The sequence below is a fragment of the Cheilinus undulatus genome, linkage group 4, assembly GCF_018320785.1.
Source record: "Cheilinus undulatus linkage group 4, ASM1832078v1, whole genome shotgun sequence".
Classification (NCBI taxonomy): Eukaryota; Metazoa; Chordata; class Actinopteri; order Labriformes; family Labridae; genus Cheilinus; species Cheilinus undulatus.
In genome coordinates this window covers 26337495-26350331 of record NC_054868.1, presented here as the reverse complement: position 1 = coordinate 26350331, position 12837 = coordinate 26337495, and the positions used below count along the sequence as shown (strand labels likewise).

Below are 12837 nucleotides of genomic sequence, written 5' to 3'. Positions count from 1 at the left end.
GATGATGCCTTCACTTGCAGCACGTAAATTCAGACGTCGAAATAATCATCTTTTCTTTGGTGGTCGAAATAATCAGAAGAAAGGATAGAAAGTCGACAATGGAAAGTAGTCAAAATCACTGTTCATTTGCCACAGATCTGCATTGAGAGTGTTTTTCCGCCTCGACATTTTTAAAACAAAGGGAATAGCCACAGGGCACAAGGCAAAATCACTCACTGACTTATAGCTGAATTTGGATCTGTAGATCTTTTTATTGCTGACATCGGTTTAACTAATAAAATATTAGATTATAAACGAAATAACCTACAAAAAAAACTACCAAAATAAGGAATAAATAAAGCAAAGAATGAAATAAGCAGTCATGTCATTTAAATTTACTGTAGTTCCAACAGTACAAAAACGCAGCAACGTTTTTTATAAACTTGTAGCTTCACGGTTTATTTTTAGTAAATAGGACTCTTATATGAAAGATGTTTTTCAATATAATTTCAACAGTGAAAAAAAGTAAATATCTTTCAAACCCAACATATGTAGGAACAAAAATGTCTTGACAATTTCAATAGTTTTAACAACTGGTAAATATTTTTAAGTTTGAAACAGTTATCCGATTATATTAATAGTAAAAACATGAATCCTATAAGGTCACATGTCTGAATTAATCTTTATAAATCTGAAAGTAGGTATATCATTACGATTTAAAGTGCATGAAAATGAATGACATTTAAATAAAATGCTAAATAATTCAGAAACCAACAGTAGATACATCCAAGAAATATCACTGGTTTCCGAAGTAAAAAAAGAAAAAAGAAAAAGAAAATGTTGGTTAACTTTCACTCTTACATTATGTGTACATAAAAAAATGTAGCATTTTCCATAAGATGTAAAGTTATGATGCAGCTCCCTCATTACATTAATGAGAGCAAAAACTATGAGAAAGCGATATAGAGTTCTGGATGCCCCACACTTCTAGTGCTTGGATCTTGAAACATCCCTTGCAGAGTGGGATGCTCTTGAATGTGTCACAAGGTTCTGTGTATCCTCCTGTTAAGTCTTCCTTTAGGCAGAGTGCATGGCCGCCATCCCCACCTTAAAAGAGGACACATACATCAGCACATTTTCAAAAGCTGGTTTGATCCATCTTACCATATGATAAAGAGACCTACCAATAATCAGCTGACTGTCACTGCCTGCTATAAACATAGAGGCTTCCTGTTCCTTGGGCCTCTTTGGCTCCTTAGCTGTCATGGGTTCCCCTGATGGGGCAGTGAAGGGGATTGTTAGGTAACTGGGGTCCTGGGGGGTTCCAGCAGGACAGGTTAAAGTTGTGCCTGTGTTGGAGAGGATTGGTGACCAGCCAGTCTTAGGAATCTCAGAGGAGGCCAGAGCCTGCTGAGGAGTAGCTCTCCGAGTCATGATGTTGATCAAAGCTTGCTGGTAGCGCTCCATGCTGGGACGAAGCTGAAGGAAGAAGTAGATTTGTTGTTAAGACACTCAGTGCAGTTTAGAAAATAACAACACTCTGAAGGAAGTTGTCCCAAATTCATTGTAATGTATTTTATAGCCAACTTGACAGAAAATCTTTAATGTAACAATATAGAGGAATAAATGAGGCTCACTGTGAAAACAAAACATTCTCCAGTTCCAAAATACGTAAGTTCACCAGAGTCATGCTTTCTTCTCTCTATAATATCTGTTGACAGGAAGGCCCCAAAGACCTGAGAAATCAGAATAATACCATAGAATAAAGGTCCTATGTGGTAAGCACAGTTATCTTTAATCAACTGGGCCCAGTTGTTCAAAGGGTTTTTTGTAGGCAGAATAATCTGAAGTTCAGAATCCAGGATTTTTGTTTTATATGCTAATAATTTAGCTCAGTCTCTTTACCTGTTGCAAGACATGACAAAAGTTAGCATATCCAACTTGATTACTGCCATCAATGTGCATCTAAACTCTGTTTACTAAACCAAAAGGCAAATTCACTTAGACAAGGCCTTGGATTGCTTTTGAACACTGGGCCCTGGGGTATACTTTTTGTTGGTTAGTTTTACCTCTTCATCTGAAGTTTTGATAATCAAGACTGCTGGTTCATGTCCCTCCGCATGTGAATAGAATCTACAAAAAAAAGGAAAAAAAATTAATACAAAAAATAAGTTAAAATCCCCAAATCATCTTTATAAACCAGGAAAATGATTCATTGGTCATCTTTGGTGCAAAAGTAACCCCTCCTATATTGAGCGTTGCATTTATACCATGCGTAGCAGAATAAAGTCTTTTTCAACAGAAGACAACAATGGTGACCTGCCAGCAAACTTTTGGTCACTTGACTTTCACACTCACTGCAAACATGTTGATAGTAAAAACACACTACCTGTCTATGTTATGTAATTAGACCTGGGAATGCTTTTCACTGCTGGTACGCGGTTTCAGCCACCACTGACCCCACTGACCTGACCTCATTTAATAATTCATGTTAAAGTAAGATATGTTAAACGGGTTTTTACACCTGGATGGTTCCTCAGTTGGATTCTGTTGAGAATAGGTTACTCACGAGGACAGACTTCGTCCATGTTCAGCTGTGCTAAACAGTCTAATGGGACTGAAAAGGGCAAAGCGTTCAGGTATCCAAGCCCAGACGACTCTCATCTCAGTCGCTGTCACAACACTGGAAGTGATGTTGCTGAAATCCACTGTCTCGACTGACTGCCTTTAAAAACATTAAAACAACAAGAGTGAAAAAACTGAAATGAGAAAAAATTGAGAGTTTTATTCATCCTTATTATAATCCGGCATTGTAACTATGCCTACTAGAACTGACCTCTTCTGGTGTATGCTGACTCCTTTTTGCATGAGGGAGTCTTTGTTTGCATTGAAGAGGAGGTTGAGCTCCCTCCGTGTGGCCATGGGGATCATGAAGCCCCTTTCCAGAAGTTTCTCAGCTGTGCAATGTCGAGCTATGTTCTGCACAAACCTCTTCATATCTGTCCTGAAGTCCTCCACGTCTGCCACCCGTGATGAAACGGATACCCTGTAGAGGCTGAGCAAAGCCAGTGCCACCCTGTAGAGAGTGATTGGGAATTCTTTTGTTAGATACATACATAATTCATACATAATTATTCATTTTCTGGATAAATTACACACACAAATTGAAAGGTTAGGTAAAAATGCAGCACTTACGAACCTGTAAAGCACCTTGAAGCCCTCCAGAAGATACACGTCCAGCACTCTGATGGCGTATGTGAATGGAAGGTCGGCAAATATCCACATTATCCAGTCTGAGTAAAACTCAAACAGGTTCTGGTGAGAGCTTGCAATCAGCTTTCGGATGCCCCTGCAACACTTGTTTGCAAGGTCACCAAAGGTCATACAGGAGGCCCGGTAGGTGAGGAAGGTCTGGTCGATGTAACGCTTGTTGGGGTCCTTGTAACTGATGAGTCGGGACACGCTATGGAAACACTCAGCTTCATCCTGGCTGAAGTGGAGGAGAAGGGAGACCAGCTCAGGCAGGATGGGGCAGAAGTTCATGTCTGGGAAGTAGCTGCCCAGGCAGAGGAGGATTTTTTTAACGGCGTTCAGGCCGGCTTTGTTGAGACAGTATCTAACAAAAGAGAAATGAGCTGTCACATCTATGGAATAAAGGAATTTGTTATTATTAATTTAATATAGAATAATTTAGTACCTGGGTATTTCTCCTGCCTCCATGTATTCTGGCACAGGATGGGTGCTGATTTTTTGTTCTCCAAAGAGCTTTTTGGACAGTTCATAGTAGACCTCTCTGTCTGGAGTGTCAGTACCTCTGAAAATAAAACATAAAATAATTTCATTACGAGCATATGTGGCTGTGGTTGCAGGATATAATCGTCAACACCCCAGCATGCTCACTGGCAATAACATTTTCTGAGTATTTCAAGTGACTTTCAAACTCTTCTCTTTTCACAAGGAGGCTGACAAGAAAATAATTCTGTTAAAGTGGGGGTGAAAATATTTTTTGCAATCACAGCATACACTGCAGAAAATATTGGACGAAGCCTGTGTGAGGTCAGCCATTTGGCTACTGAAGGAGGCTTTCGAGTCCAATCTGTGGCAGCTGCAGTACTGAACACACTGTCTCAAACTAACTTTAGATCGACCCAGAAAGACAAAGTGTCAGAGCTGAGGTGAATCTTATGTGTTCTGATAAACAGCTACATTCTGCCATCTTACTGTTATATCAGTCATGACCCTAATAATGAATAAACCAGTATCCCTATTAAAACCAAAATGGACATTATTTATATATTACTTTTAGCTTTTTTATGCCTTGGCTGGAAGACAGTGGATAGAGTTGGAAACAGGAAATGACAGAGTGGGGGAGAGACAGGTTGGACCCAAAGTCAGCGCATGTGTGACAAGCCTTACTTGGCCATCTGCCCCTCAAACGGACATGATTTTTAAAAAATCATCCCTGTATGGTCCGTTCCCACTGAGGCATTTATTATCCAAACCAAAATTGTTTTTTTGAACCGGGCTGTAGGTATTTCTAGGGTAAAAATCAGAGCCAGAGTCAAGCTTGAAACATGTTGACACATGTGTTGCTCAACAGCCAAGGTCAAGCTCTTTTGTCAGAATGTTTTCACTTCCTGCTTGCTTCCTGGTAATATGACTGGAGATCGCCAGCAGTTTCCAGGCCCTTGGGACATACACAGCACAACCAGGGCTCATGGCAACCCTACTACTAGTACCCTTAACCATGCTTACTCTCTACATCCACCCTTAACTTCACCCTAAAGGTGTGGAATTTGTAGTTTTTTTCAACAGACTTTTTTCCCATGCCTCTGGTAACGTGTGTCTAAAAGTTCAACACAGTAGTATGAAAGTCCTACCCATCTAAATTCCTACAGTTGGGTTCTTGTGTTTCTTGAGTTCTTATGTTTTTTGGGTTGGTTATGTTGGTTGAGTTGCTTTGGGTTGAACCTTTTGCTGTTGGATTCTTATGTTAGCCTGGCTATGTTGGTGTTGTTTGATTATTTTGTACTTGGGATTTCATACTCTAATCAATTCTTAAATGTCAAAGTACTTTGTAAATTTTTGTTTTACAGCTCCTGTGAGTTTTCTTCTGCTTTCTTCTTTGGCTGCCAGCAAGTTGGTGCTGACATATTGAATAACTGCACATGCAGAAACTTTCTTTTGTTGAGCAGTAAACTGTATAAGACTGTTAAAAAAACAAGGTTAGATTTTTTTTTGTTGTTGTTAAAAACCCCAACAACATGAATGGGAAAAAATCAAGAACCAGTTAAGAAGTATTTCTTTGACCTAAGGGGTTGCCAAAAACAGCATAGAGCTTTAAAGGTGCTAATTAAATAAGGTTATTATCTTTTTTTTATTATTTAACATATGAGGTTAAATTTAAAATGTATATACTAATAATACACATCCCTCTAAACTAGTGGTTCCCAACCATTTTTGTTTGTAGGTCCCCTACAATGTAAGACAGTGCAGTAAAAGGCTGTTTAGAAATGTGTTATGTGAACTTAAATACCCTGTAAAGTTAGAAATTAAAATTTGTGTCTTAACACACTAGATATGTTGGAATATGGTTGCTGTAAACATGTGAAAACACTGAGATCTACATATGACTGAAATTCAGTTTTAGACAATTGGAAAGTTTTTCGCCTCTTAGCTGGCTGGGCTTAATTTGGCCGGGGCAAATATGTGGGCTGGTGATTCCACCGGCCCACAGTGGGGATTGACCCCATCCCTCTAACACTACAATATAAATCACAAAGCAGTAAATCTCAGTGCAGTCTGTTGTTAGCTGATGTCACTGCCCTTATTGAAATCTGACCATCAGTTAAATGCTGTTTTTGGTTCACTGAGAGATAAATTTGCCAAATGTATCAGCCACAGTGGCCAAAGGGCCATTTAAAGCATCATAACAGAGATTTGAGCAAGAAAACAGACTTTGTCTCTTTTCTGGTACAGAGCCAAGCAGCTGTGCGCTGATCATAAGGTCAAGGGGCAGGCGAATGGCGTGAGTGCTTTTCTCCATTCAAATTGAGTTTCTCCTGAGTGGGAGTGGCTTCAGCTCATTCAACAGACACGCCCACACCATCCTTGAGCAGATTTTACTACCTCATTTTTCTTTTTCATGATTTTGAAGCTTTATTTTACAAATATAGAAATTCTTTATTCGACTGAAGTTAGACCTGGGGGCTTAAAACACAATGGCCTGACAAACAAACCTAACAAAAAACCTAAATACAGATTTATTGACACTTTATAGGGTCTTTAAGAATCTCCAAAAAAACTATTTCTGCTTTATTTTTCTGAGTTGACTGAACTCCTTTTTAGTTCAAACAAAAACAGTACTTGATTACTTTTTGCCATTGCACTCAAATTATTTGACAATCATCCCTTAATCTGCATAGTTTTCCCAGAAGGCTTTTGTGTATTAGACATGTTTGCACCATGAATGAAGTTACCCACTCAGTTAGAAAAGTGCCATCTGTGGGGAGCAACTTCAACATAGCAAAGATAATATACTGACCTCTATGGAAGAGTGTTTTCTGGGTCAAAGTTCACCTTGCAGTCTTTGTCACTTTTAGCCAATCACATTAGCTTACTTTTGGTGGCATATCTGTTCAAAATTGAACCGTGAAAGGCATGAGAGAAAATTGCAGTGGATGAGAAACATAAATAATATGTTTATTTTAACTTGAGCCATACTCAGAAAATCATTTCTACTTGTTTTTTATTTTCTTTTTGTAATCAGTAACAATATTTTGAGCATTTTCAAGTTTTTCCGTTTTATACTGTACTTGCTGAACCCTCTCCAGGACTAGCACAAAAAAAGTGATTTACCAACAAGTGCAAGCACGTTCTTACCAAAAGACCTTTGTATAAACCAATTATTGAGTGTGATTTCATGATTTTAGTCAAAAGGTCCCAAATAAACTCTGACAGCCTTGCATCCCTCTGAGGTCTTTGGAGCCAGACCACAGGTTTGGAAAAAATCCTCTAAACTAAGATACACTATAAAAGAAAACATAGACTTAAACTCTAATGGGACTTACATGCAATTAATGCTGTGGATGATGTGATAGTAGGCTTTGGCTCGCAGCGTATGGGGCATTTCCCAGAATCCTTCACGGCCCATGGTCTTTAACTGCTGATGATTGCTCTTTAGGATCTGCTGGTATTTCTTAGCAGCCTCAGGATCAATCTTCTCCCAGTCCACAAACTGCCCGTACTTCATCCCAGAGTTGGAGCTGATTTCCCAGTTGTCTGACTCAGAGATGGTGATCATGGACACAGGCTTCAGATTACCTTTACTACCTGGGCAAAACATGTATGCACGCATTTCAGAATTATTATTTTCCTCAACAATATATATAAATTCCTATTGTTGTGTAAAAATCTTTTTCAGTACCATTGGGCTCTCTTGATGGCTGGTGCTTGTTTGCTTTAGACCTGGACTTCTTAGTTTCCTTTTTGTTCTCTTGATACTGTAGGAGGGAGTTTGCCTTCTGTCTCAGCAGACTGGGCGATGTAGAGTTTCCCATGTCATGATCAGAGTTATGTTCTGATGTCTCAATACTGTAAAAGGACCTTGGAAGAAGTCAAATTAGTAATTCATTATTATCAAATAATGTCTCAGCAATAAAACAGAATTGTACAGAGATTTTTGTAAATGGACTTGATACTTCTTTTAGCATGACCACATCAAAGATAAAACAAATTCATCCAGTGTTTTCTGTAATATCCAGATTTACATGAAAAGTCCAAATAGATGCTGTATTTCCAGTTATAAAACTAAAAGATATGACAGCATAAGACTTGACATTGAAGGTGGCACATACCTGGAGCGAGGTCTTGAAAAGGTTTCCTCAGTCTGAGTCTGCACACCGTAATTCTTACAGTCCTCTCGACTGTAGTAGGAGTGAGACCTCTGTCTGCTTCTGCCTCCTGCCAGAGAGCCCTGCAGGTCCTGATCAGAGGAAGGGTGCATTGAAATTGAATTCATGTTTCCACAATTTGAGAACTCAGGCAATCTTGAAACTTCAATCATCTCAAGTCTCATTCTTTGACAAAATGCAAGCAGTCCTCAATATGTGTCTACTGTTACTGGCTGCTCATTCTCAGGATAAGGGCTTTATGCAAGCCTGAGTGGGCTGTTCCTGTCTGAGGCAAGCAATGTTGATATTTCAGCCAATGAGAGTAAAGGAAAATTGGGATGTTGTTTTTTTAAGCTTTGACAAGACACTGTGCCCTTTTCTGAGAAGTAAGGCACTGGGGAGCACAAAATATAATAATAATAATCATCTTTATTTGTAGAGAGTTTTCAAAACAGAGTCACAAAGTGCTTCCCAAGAAAAAGAAATTACAATGAAAATAAAATGCCAGTAATCAGGCAGCAAAGTGGGTACAGGTAAAAAGATCAAGACATGTCTTAGTCAAATAAAATCAGGTAAATAAGAGAAGTTAAAATTCAAGAAAAATCAGGAAAGGTGCTTCGATAAAAAGTATGTCTTAAGAAGAGATTTAAAAGAAGTCACTGACTCAGCCAATGTGATTTTCTCAGACAGGGAGTTCCAGAGCCTCGAGGCCCTGACTGAAAAAGCCCTGTGCCCTTTAGATTTCAGCTGGGCCCCTGGGACAACTAGAAGACCCCTGCCTGAGGATCTCAGTGTACGTGCTGGCTCATAAGGGGTTAAAAGATCTACAATGTAGGTAGGAGCCAGGCGATTAAGAGCTTTAAAAGTTATCAGTAAAATCTTAAGATCAATTCTCGAACATACTGGGAGCCAGTGTAGAGAAGATAAAAGTGGAGTGATGTGCTCGGATCTTCTAGTTTTAGTTAAAAGCCTGGCCACTGAGTTCTGAACCAACTGCAGACGGTGAATATCTTTCTGGCTCAGGCAAGTCAAAAGGATGTTACAGTAATCTAGGCATGTGGATATAAGAGCATGTAAAAGTGTTTCTGTGTCTTTAAAATTGAAAACTGGTCTTATTTTTGAGATATTTCTTAAATGATAAAAACAGGATTACACAAGTTTAGTAAAATGCTTTCCAAGTGTTAAATTAGTGTCAAACCACACACCTAGATTCTTTGCAACAGGCTGCATGTTATTTAAAAGGGACCCAGTGGATGGCAGCATTTTTTCTACAATGAGTTGGGACCCAATGACAAGTATGTCCGTTTGTCGTCATTCAATTGTCAAAAGTTAGATGACATCCAGCTCTTTACATCGTCCAAACAAGTTTTTATTGTGCTCAGCTAACCCAGGTCTAATGGATTTACTGGCATGTAGAGCTGAGTGTCATCTGCATAGAAATGAAATGAAATACCATGTTTTTCAATAATGTGATCCAGGGGCAGCTTGTACAAAGAAAATAAAATGGGTCCCAGCACTGACCCCTGGGGCACACTGTACTTAATGGTGGAAAATGACGAGGTAGGGTTATTCGCAGAGACACAGAACCTCCTGTTTGATAAATAAAATAAAAATAAAAGAATAAAAGCACTTTAGGACCGTGCCAGACAACCCCACCCGGTGCCTCAGTCTATCTAAAAGGATGCTATGATCTATGGTGTCAAACGCTGCACTTAAGCCAAGGAGCACAAGAACTGAGCACATGTCCTCATCTGCATTCATCAGATCATTAGTGACCTTCAGAAGGGCAGACTCAGTGCTGTGGTGTTTTCAGCAGCCAGATTGAAATTTTTCAAATATGTGGTTGCTGTCCAGAGCAGCAAGGAGTTGTTTGGACACAAGAAGTTGTTTGGACATGAATATGGACATTTTTGATGAAAGGATGTATTTTGGGGCTTCTGTTTATTATGATTGGACAGGGCACAGAGTCAGAGGGTGGGTAGAGAAATAGTTGGGCACTGTCGTGAGGGAAATAGCCACTCACTTTGAGGACAACAGCCTCTACGAAAAGAGGATGCAGACATAACCTTCAGGCACCTGGCACCCCATATTGACACTTTTTAAAAAATAATTCTATTATATTGAAAAACTATCCCTTTTCACCGCAATGAAAGTTACTTTTATCTAATTTACAATGAGAAAAATTGTGAATTAACTTATAAATTTCCAGATGAATTTTCTGATTGTGACATATCGAAAATAATTTCCATACTGATTAATGCACATACTTAGGTTTGAATAAAGAAAAATAAATCCATGAATCTCTCAGAATAAGGTCAAAAGAGAGAGGACAGTACATTTTTAGATGTTGGTCTTTCTCCGAATCGGCTTCATGCATAGCATCGAAATGCCAGTCAGTTCCAAGAAGTCTTCTAAAAGTTATTATTCCATACAACAGATGCATGTTTTGATCCAAACAAAACTGCTGTTTGGTTATGAAACATGAAACGACCACACGTACTTATCTCATATGTGGGCTCCACATGTAATACGGTTGAAAAACAAATTCTTTGGCTCAGTGTGAGAAACAGGCATGCAGTCGGCTCCTTGGAGTCAATTTCCATGAAGGCAGGGGGGTGAACAAAAAGTTAAAACATGGCCTTCTTAGTTTAATTTAAGAAACAAAGGTATACAGATATGTAATTCAGACTTATTCACAAAACCTGTGAGATCTTTAAAAATGTCCCATGGTATTTTAATTTCTGTTGATGTTTCACACGTAAAGGAAGGATCTATTTTTTTGAGAATGTTTAAAAAATAGGCCTACAAAAGATAGTTTTTAATAACCAAAATACACGTTTAGTAAGGGGAACACAGCCCCTATGCTTGTCCTGGCATTTGCAGTCAAACACAGTTTGATTTTTTCAAATCAATACCGGAAAATGTGATTATTTTTTTAGGTTATAACAATAGAAATCAAGGAGAGCAATCCTGGTAGGTTATTTAGTAATGCTGATCAAACATTCCAAACAACAGTTTAAACAATGTTAAGCCCTGTTTTTCGTATGCCCTCAAACGCGACTCGAGAGCCAAATGTACCTCACCTTTTGCCGTAGTGACGCTACATACAAACAAGAAACAGTACGCTTGTGATTAAAGCCGGATGGTTGAAACTACGTGGATTTCCCCCCACTAACCCACTTTTTCATCATGTCTCAGGATCCCTGGTACGTAATGTAATTGAAGGATACAAGTCCTCTCTTTTCTGAACGAAAAATCTTCAAATTCATGTAAATAAACCTCATAATCGTTCAGCATCGTACTAGCTACAGGGCTAGCTTCAACCCACCAGACCAGAAAAGGGATACTTGAATAGAATATGATGATTCGCGTTTCCTGTTAACCTGTGTTTTCATGTTTTTTTAGTTTGGTGACAGTAGTGTGGCCATCCTGGGGTCGATGAAATTCATACTTGGACATAATTTCTCCAACTTCTTGTCTCTATTAAGGCTTGGACCGTGTAACGTTAGCAGGAATGAAACAGGAAAAGGACGATGCTAAAGACGTCACATGATGAGGCTCAATCCTTCACTCTTTCCTTAACTTAAAAATACAAAACACAAATATTCGTCATAACAAAAGCTTGGGCGACTGACAAAGAAGCTCAAGCGTCCCATACTCTACACTTGATTGTTGCCTCTAACCTAGACAGTATCTCAGTTTTAGAAACAACCAAAGAGTCTCGGTAATCTTTTTTATTTGGCAGTCTGGTGAGGTGGACGGAATACTGGTCTGTATTTACTCAGTGGCACTGCGATGTTAGATTGTCATAATAACAGGATTTTTAACTTTCTTCACGATACATGTGAAATCAAACAAAATAAACTGAGCTAAAAAGGAAGGAAATTTGTAGTAGATTATTTCTTTGTTGTCACAATGTCCCTGCAATAAATCTGATACCGCTGGAAAGCCTGTTTATTTCCTTTTTAAAGGATGCCACATTTGTAAGGAACATGCATTTGTGGGATGAACAGCAGAGCTGAGTATGTGAGTTTCATTCATGAAAAAAGCCAGATCTTCTTTGTCAGTGACAAACAGCTTATTCTACCATTTACTCTTGTTTGGTGGATTGGATTGTTGAAGTCTGAAGAAAAAAGACATTGGCAGTTATTAAATGTGTCAGCAATTTTTCATTGCCTGCTTATTTGTACATATAAGACAATGACTAATCTTTTTCTCATGGCAGCTTTTAGTTCAAAATACGATTGAAGATCTGTAGTTTTTTCTTTTATAGCTTTTTTCTCTTTGATACTATTGATCATTAAAACAGATTTTCTTGCATTTAAGGAAATTATGAGGCTTCTGTCTTCACTGTGTACAAATCCAGGGACATTTAATTGTCTCCTGCTGGTTTTCATACTACATTAATCCTATAACTAAACAGAGTCACTTTGGGTTGCTCCATAATTTATCAGAGTGAGCCGTTTATTATTATCCAGTAATGACAGGTTACAGTTATTTACATGTCATCTTTTTCCCATTCATTCAACTCAAGGATACAGAATTATGATGCCACTTGTCGCTTGGCACAGGAAATCGCAGAAAACATTCATGAACGAAACAGGCAGCAGAGAACAGGCGGGAACCCTGCAAAGGTAAGAGGCTATAGTTCTAAGGCAGGCAGTTTTGCAGTAAGTTTCTTGAGGAATTTTAGTTTTTCTTTTAAATGTATAGTTTGTGTGAATATCTTCTGTCTTTTCAGATCAACATGACTCTGCGGGCATCGCTGCAAAAGCTCAAACAAAACATCGCACAGCTCAAAGATGGTGTGTTAAGAGCATCATCATCTCGGCACATGTATCCTTTTTTTCTAAGAGTGTCATGGAGCAGATGTCATGAGGTGAAGATAACATTTTTGTCTTGAAGGTTTTTCCATGGTTGCAGTAGCAGCTGTCTGCCTGCAGAGGGCGTTAGAGTATTGTCAAAA

At 38.7% G+C, this 12837-nt stretch overlaps 2 protein-coding genes across 3 annotated transcripts in view; one reads left to right on the top strand and one right to left on the bottom strand.

Annotated features, from left to right (window-relative positions):
- Positions 1 to 442: 442 nt before the first annotated feature.
- On the bottom strand, positions 443 to 8044 carry LOC121508851 (TBC1 domain family member 24-like). Of its 2 annotated transcripts, XM_041785961.1 has the most exons (11): positions 7836 to 8044; positions 7406 to 7584; positions 7050 to 7311; positions 3677 to 3793; positions 3179 to 3595; positions 2816 to 3055; positions 2549 to 2704; positions 2049 to 2112; positions 1617 to 1715; positions 1164 to 1458; positions 443 to 1086 (listed from the first exon to the last, which is right to left on the bottom strand). In XM_041785961.1, the coding sequence occupies exons 1-11, from the start codon at positions 8042 to 8044 to the stop codon at positions 911 to 913; spliced, it is 2214 nt and encodes a 737-aa protein (XP_041641895.1). In that variant the 3' UTR covers positions 443 to 910. The 2 variants fall into 2 exon arrangements, with proteins under 2 accessions (XP_041641895.1, XP_041641896.1); XM_041785962.1 differs by lacking the exon at positions 1617 to 1715 and having other exon boundaries at positions 7836 to 7986.
- Positions 8045 to 10965: 2921 nt separating this feature from the next.
- Positions 10966 to 12837, top strand: part of stx8 (syntaxin 8) — a 58019-nt gene continuing 56147 nt past the window's right edge. The window contains exons 1-3 of the mRNA XM_041784815.1: positions 10966 to 11077; positions 12406 to 12505; positions 12613 to 12707. Coding sequence (XP_041640749.1) covers positions 11061 to 11077; positions 12406 to 12505; positions 12613 to 12707 — 212 coding nt within the window. The 5' untranslated portion in view covers positions 10966 to 11060. The remainder of the gene's footprint in view (positions 11078 to 12405; positions 12506 to 12612; positions 12708 to 12837) is intronic.

Excerpts from the sequence above, each read along its gene's own strand:
- LOC121508851 (XM_041785961.1), bottom strand. The coding sequence starts at position 8,044 with ATGATTGAAGTTTCAAGATTGCCTGAGTTCTCAAATTGTGGAAACATG. Across the intron at positions 3,596-3,676 it reads GAGGCAGGAGAAATACCCAG|ATACTGTCTCAACAAAGCCG; the intron begins GTACTAAATTAT and ends CTCTTTTGTTAG. Across the intron at positions 3,056-3,178 it reads GGCTTCAAGGTGCTTTACAG|GGTGGCACTGGCTTTGCTCA; the intron begins GTTCGTAAGTGC and ends CACTCTCTACAG.